The sequence below is a fragment of the Bidens hawaiensis genome, unplaced genomic scaffold, assembly GCF_021521415.1.
Source record: "Bidens hawaiensis isolate Kalapana, Puna unplaced genomic scaffold, B.hawaiensis_p1.1 tig00019814_1, whole genome shotgun sequence".
NCBI lineage: Eukaryota > Viridiplantae > Streptophyta > Magnoliopsida > Asterales > Asteraceae > Bidens > Bidens hawaiensis.
Genome location: NW_027493013.1, coordinates 137,903 through 144,830, shown reverse-complemented (window position 1 = coordinate 144,830; position 6,928 = coordinate 137,903). Strand labels below are relative to the sequence as shown.

The 6,928-nt window shown below is 35.5% G+C and overlaps 1 protein-coding gene and 1 pseudogene across 2 annotated transcripts; one reads left to right on the top strand and one right to left on the bottom strand.

The window, feature by feature from the left end:
* The first annotated feature begins 497 nt into the window (after positions 1–497).
* Positions 498–4,044, top strand: LOC143559387 (uncharacterized; annotated as a pseudogene). The gene is made up of 7 exons (XR_013139930.1): positions 498–674; positions 754–823; positions 1,618–1,723; positions 1,811–1,909; positions 2,043–2,168; positions 2,478–2,760; positions 3,039–4,044. The product of XR_013139930.1 is annotated as an uncharacterized LOC143559387 (transcript).
* A 150-nt stretch (positions 4,045–4,194) lies between these two features.
* Positions 4,195–6,704, bottom strand: LOC143559386 (protein LIKE COV 1-like). Its single transcript, XM_077047982.1, has 7 exons — positions 6,549–6,704; positions 5,555–5,607; positions 5,341–5,450; positions 4,950–5,117; positions 4,763–4,860; positions 4,551–4,677; positions 4,195–4,371 (listed from the first exon to the last, which is right to left on the bottom strand). The coding sequence occupies exons 1-7, from the start codon at positions 6,702–6,704 to the stop codon at positions 4,277–4,279; spliced, it is 807 nt and encodes a 268-aa protein (XP_076904097.1). The 3' UTR covers positions 4,195–4,276.
* Between the last annotated feature and the right edge of the window lie 224 nt (positions 6,705–6,928).

The window sequence follows — 6,928 nt, the reverse complement described above, 5'->3', positions numbered from 1 at the left end:
CAAACAAGTGAGCTACTCGAGATCAACTCGTAAAAAAGCTCGATCGAGCCGAGCTTGAAAAATCCTGCGCCCAATCCTAAAACTAAGCTCATTTAATAAACACACCCCAAGCTCAAGCTTCACTTATCGAGCTCGATACGGCTCGCAAGCCTAAACGAGCAAGCCATTAATATAATTTTTATAATAATAATAATAATAATTGTTAATTAATCTATATAATATTATCAAAAAAATAACAAAATGATATATATTCTCTTTTATATAAAAACATATATAAAAATTCATTAAGACATGGTATACGAGCCGAGCTCAAGCTTCAAAAACTACTCACGAGCCGAGCTCAAGCTCGAGGTCTGTGTAAGTTAAATAAGCCAAACTCAGGCTCGGCTCAACTCGTTTACTAATGAAACTTTGTAACAAAGATATTTTCCCGCGCTAATAACCTTACCTCCAAAAACTTTAAATTCAAACTTTCCAATTTTCAAAACCACACAAAACAAACACTCACCGGAAACCAGTGACGTCATCAACAATGGCTCAAGCCGCAAGACTCAGTCTCCGGATGCAGAAGGAACTGAAGCTTCTTCTCACCGACCCGCCGCCGGGTGCTTCGTTCCCTCGCCTCTCTTATAATTCAGATCTCTCTTCGTTCTCGTTAACTGAAATTGATGCCGGTAAGTTAAAAGAAATGATATTAATTGTATTTGTGTAATGAATGTTTGTGATTTGTGATTTGGGTTGTGGGTGTGGCAGAGATTGAAGGACCGGAAGATACTGTTTATGAAAAGGGGGTTTTTAAGATCAAGATTCGGATACCCGAAAGGTGAGGTTTTGATGGGTTTTTTGGTTTGTGCACACCAAGTGTTTGATGTTTTGTCTGTGTGAATTTTTCGGTATCCTTTATTCCGTTTCAGCCCCCCAATTCATTGTAACATTTAGGGGTGTAAATGACCCGAGCCCAAGCTTGTTTTGAGTTGTTTTTCTAAAGCTCGAGCTCGGCTTGTGAGTTGTTTTTTCAAGTTCGGGTTCTGTTTGTGTATTGATTGTTAGCTAATTTATATACATTTTTAATTAAATTTATATATTTAGAGTAAAACGTTAAATGAGCCTAAGCTCGGCTCAAGCTTGTGTAGTACCTTAAACAAGCCAAATCTTGGTTGTGCTGCCTATACAACGTGAGATTTTTAATTAGCTATCGGTTATCGGTCCATTGGTAAAATATTGGTGCAATGTATATTATCGGCGATATTGACCGGTATATCACCGATTTTCCTGATATCAGTTTTTTAAGTCTTAATTGTCAATTTTTAGTGTTTACTGTTAGTGAAATAAGGACCGATATCCGATATCTTTTCGCATTAACTGCAGAAGTCCAAAAGAGGTAAAACTTAAAAAATACACAAGGCTTGAGCTCGGGCTCAATAATTAAACGAGCTTTATTTGAAGTTTGGCCTCAGCTAGAGCTCGAAAATGGTCGACTTGGTATCGAGCTTTTTATCTTGCGAACGGCCTGGCATGTTTGCACCGCAAGTAACATTTGGATTTTATCTTATGCACACTGACTGTTTTGATGTTTTGACTGTGAGTTATGTGTATGCATTGTGTGTGAATGTGTAGGTATCCGTTTCAGCCTCCAATTGTAACATTTGGAACACCTATATAGCACCCTAATATCGACACGGGAGGGCGAATCTGTCTTGATATTCTTAACCTCCCACCAAAGGTGAGTTCTTTTGGTCAATTACTTAAAAGAAAGATGGAATCTTGTTTTACTATGATTGTTTAACGTTAAATGGTCGGTCTGAATCAGGGTGCATGGCAGCCGTCTTTAAACATTTCAACTGTCCTTACAAGCATTGGATTGTTACTGAGTGAACCCAACCCTGATGATGGACTAATGTGTGAAGCTGTGAGTGAATGTTATTATTAATCAATTCATTTGATCTTATTTTTTTTTTAATGATAGGCATATGTCATATAAACTAAACTATAAAGTACTGATCAGTAACTGTGTGTGTGTGTGTGTGTTTTCCAATGTGTAGAGCAAGGAGTATAAATACAACAAACAAGTTTTTGACCAGAAAGCAAGATCTATGACCGAAAAATTCGCCAGACCTGGTGCAAGTCCAAATCATGGTGGTAATCAATCTGTCACGGATTTGATCATGGTATGTATGCGTTTCTTGAAAAGCAGATGATGAATGGATGATTATATAAAGCGAAAATCACCAGCATAGACGCATCTACTTATAGGCTGTTAAGAAGTAAACACATCCAAAACTAACCAATCAGATAAGCTAAATATGAAAAGCTTATTTGTGTTTTCTGATTGGTTGATTATGGTTATGTTTATGTTTTATGTTGGCTAAAAGTCGATGTCTATTTTGGCTTAAAAGGTGGTCAAATGTCTATTTTGGCGATTTTCTCTAATATAAATGCACATAATTGTGTTGGTTATGTAAATTTATTGTCTGTAGAGGGAAGATAAACCACTGGAACCGGTGAAAACTGATCTGCACGAGTATGCTACGAGTTTTAGAAAGCTTTCAGGGATAAGTAGAAAGCTGTCACTAGATGCTTCATGTTCAGGACCAAACACGAGGGAAAGTGATATGGGTATGAATGAAATCACTTCAAACACCGTATGCCAGTCACACATTCAAGAACCAAAACAAGATTCAAAAGATGTGTCATTTGAGTCAGGTAGAGATCATGGTTTGACCGTGGTCAACTCTGATCGTGATCAATATAACAAGCCACAGCAATTAGCTCAAAGAAACTATGTCTTTCTAGCAAGAATCCACAACATGAAATAATAGATTCAACCATTGTTAATGATCTTGATGCACGGAAGGAGAACTTGTTAAAGGTTCAAAAGAAATCAATTGACGGAAATTGCTTCACTAACCCGAAACGCAAGAAACTATCTTTGGATGCTCCATGTTCAGGATCAAACACAATATGCAAGTCACCGATTCAAGAACCAAAACAAGATTCAAAAGATACGTCAGTTGAGTCCGGTAAAGATCATGTTTTGACCATGGTCAACTCTGAATGTGATCAATATAACAAACCACCAGTAATTAGCTCAAAGAAACTATGTCTTTCCAGCAAGAATCCACAACATGAAATACTGGATTTAACCATTCTTGATGATCTTGATGCGCAAAAGGAGAACTTATTATTGAAGGTTCAAAAGAAACCAAATGATGGAAATTGCTTCACTAACCCGAAACGCAAGAAGCTGTCACTGGTTCAAGAACCAAAACAAGAATCAAATGATGTGTCATTCGAGTCTGGGAAAGATCATGTTTCAACCGTGGTCAACTCTAATCATGACCGATATAACAAATCATCAACAGTTAGCTCAAAGAATCTACAACATGAAATATTGGATTCAACCATTCTTCAAAATCTTGATGCACAAAAGGAGAACTTGTTAACGGTTCAAAAGACTTCTGTTGATGGAAATTGCATCACTAACCCGAAACGCAAGAAGCTAGGTTTGACCGGAAAGAAACCATCTTTATCATTTCTAGGCAAACCTCTTAACAGAAACACTGATAATAAAGTCAAAGCAAGGGAAAAAGATGCAATTTCGGCGCCCGTTCCAAAACTTCCACGAAAACCACTCCAAGTACTTGAAGGAAATGCTAAAGTTACGGATACGAATGTTACTAAAAACGATGAAGAAAGTTTGGAGCAAGAGGGATTGTGTGATTCAGAAGGTGTGATTGTATTGGATAGTGAAGATAGTGAAGAAGAAAAGCCGAGTGCTTTGAATTCTAGACGTTTGATGGCACGAAGACGTGTATTGGGTAGACGTTAAACTTGTAATCGGTTGATTCAGGTCATATTTAGCTTCAACAGTCGGTTTTATTCACATCAGTGTCTTGAACAATGCATAAATAGTGGTTATATCTAGTCTTGATGTTTATTTCGCTACAAGATTCGCATATAGCCTTGATTTTGTGAATATAACTCGTTTAACCCGTTCATAAGCTATTACAATCCATGTACAACCGATCAATCTATTTGGCCCGTTTAATCAGAGGTAAATAACAAACAAAAGATGTGTACATTCGTTCGGTTTTCATTTAGAAAAGAATTTACTTTAAGCATGGTCTAACTGTATGTATTTATATAATAAGAAATTTAACAATGAGCCTCTGAAATCTATCACCAAAACACTACTTTAAATATTTCTTTTAAGATTTTGTTATCAAGAAGTGCAAGAACAAATAAGTTAAAAGCTCTAACATTTTTACATAAACTCTCAGCTTGGGTTATTTCTAGGTCCATACTGATTGACGCCTGAATCGAACGTTGTTAGAACTTGTGGCATCGACATCCCTCCCGATACAACAATTTCTGCACCAACAAAAAACAAAAAATCATCAATTCTTAAACTTATATGAATAATGAAACGTGTTAGTATGAACTTATGATTAAAACGTGTTTGACCCGTTTGAGATCAAACACAACCCATTCATAAGTAAAAAAGATCCGAATTTCCACTTTTAATATATCAAAAAAAGATGATAACTTGCCTATTCCTTCACGAACGGATAAGTTTGGTCTCACAACGTCTTTCGAATTCACCAGAAATATATCACCAATGTAAAGATGGTTTGTCGGGACATATACCGAATACAACTTTTCCTCTCCTGTGTAGCTCTGTTTTTCAACATAAATAAATAAACAAATAAAATTTGAACAAATAACCAATCCTGATTCCCAAACACCCCCTTAAAATATGCACCTGGAGAACGAAGGATGAAGTAATGAATCCGAATGCAAATTCACCAGCACGAGGATGCTTAATTATTACAACTTCCTTGAAGGCTCGTGAGTTTTGATCTGCATTATAGACAGTTTAAAGATTTGTGGGGCCCGTTAATTAGTACAAAAATATAATAATAACAACAATAATAATAAACGTCGCCAACCTGGCGATATAGCTGTGCTGATCTGTTTAGAGGCATCATAAATATGTCTAACAAATGGCATTCGCTTAATGAACCATTCTCCAAGGCTTAAAACAGATGCACCCAACCATGATGACATAAAGATTCCCACCACAAATATGAACGAAACTGAAGTCACAAACCCGAGACCTAAAAAGGGTAAAATGGTAATTTAGCTACAAGAATCACAAAGTAAAACACACATCCAAACACCCTCAATATACACAAATGATTACTGATAGCTATAAGAAAATATGAAGCTACTTTACAAGATGTATCTACTATATGGTCAATTAGAAACACGATTATATAAACTATAAGTCAAAACAATAAAACTCAAAAAGTCACAAAGATGATAACCGCGCATGCTTACCGAATATATTAATGCCAAGTTGCTCATATATAGGAGAGAAAAACCCGTCCACGAAATGTGTAAACCACCACGTTACATAGAAAGTAATAGCTAATGGTAATAGGATGACACTGCAAAATATGAAAAAAGAAGTAAATTAGTTACAAGATTATGTTTAAGTTTCAAGAATGTTAAAAAACTTAATAATAATATTATGAAGTAAAACTTTGCATACCATCCAGTCATGAACTTTTTAGACGCCCAACTCCTAAGAACCTTTGAGAAAGTCTACACGAAAACATTAATGTTATAAAACAGCATAACATATAATAATCCAATCAGTATCCTTGTACATAAAAAATAATGATCACACACTCCGTGAAAACCGAACCCAACCAAACACAACCTAGTTTATGTTCATCCGTTAAGCTTTTATCAGACAAGCGAACGGTTCACGAACACCTAACTGAACACAACTTCTTGTTCGTGTTCGTTCATTAAGGAAATGAACTTGTTCGTGAACAGTTCACGAACACAAATGAATACAATGTTTTATCTGATTTGGATAACCGAGAATGGTGAGTGTCAATGGTTCGGTCCGGCTACCAATTTGTGTTGGTGTTTTTTCTTAACAACCATATCCGTATGTTAATTTATATATTACATATAAATTAATCATATAATATTCATACACACTTTTGTTTCATATTTAATAATTTTGCTTACATCCATACAATAAGATCAGAAAAGTCATTAAAAACCTTTACTAAACAAACCTAAACAAACCGAATACATTCTCGAACTCAACAAACATGGCTTTTGTTCGTGTTCGTTCATTTAGTTAACCAAACAAAGTCCCTAATCAAGATTCAATTTTTAATCTATAAACCCTCAAACTAAGCCCTAAATCATAATCAAGACTCAATCTTTATACCAAATAACCAAAACCCATTAACAAAATCAACCAAATTTTGATCAAACCAACATAAAAACCGAACCATGCACGCCCGTAGAAGTTATAAACCCTCAATCTAAATCCCTAATCAAGATTCAATTTTTCGTACAAATAACAAAACCCCATTTCAGATTAAGCTAATTACTAACCCTGGAATCATATAAAACAACAATTACAACCAAAATTCAAAAAACCCAGATCAATTATTCAATGAAAAACAAAAATAAGCAATCAAATGAGCATAAAGTTACAAAATTTGTGAAGAATTAGTGACCTCACGGCCTGGATGATGAGCAAAAGAAGTAGCGGATGATGAGGGTTTAGGAGATGATTGATTGTTGTCTTCATTGGTGGGATTAGTAATTGGAAGAAGTAACTCTCGATCTCTGTCTCTAATGATGGTCGATGATGATGATTTCTTGTCAACCATTTCAATATCTTCAATCAAGTCTCATTTGTGTTTTGAGGAATTGGGGTTTCGTTGCGTGTCGAGAGTGTATGTATATGTATGTAATATGATATATGTATCTCTCTCTCAAACCCAGAATGTGTAATAGTGAAATTACCAAATTCACCTCATTTGCAAAAAACAAATACATATAAAAAGGTTTTGAAGGTTAATTAAACGACGAAAATGACTCGGGGCTATGTGTA

What these genes read in the sequence shown, in the direction of transcription:
- LOC143559386 (XM_077047982.1), bottom strand. Translation starts at nt 6,704, where the DNA reads ATGGTTGACAAGAAATCATCATCATCGACCATCATTAGAGACAGAGAT. An exon ending in ACTTGGCATTAATATATTCG is followed by an intron (nt 5,118 to 5,340) that starts GTAAGCATGCGC and finishes TACCCTTTTTAG; the next exon opens with GTCTCGGGTTTGTGACTTCA. An exon ending in ATCCGTTCGTGAAGGAATAG is followed by an intron (nt 4,372 to 4,550) that starts GCAAGTTATCAT and finishes TTGTTGGTGCAG; the next exon opens with AAATTGTTGTATCGGGAGGG.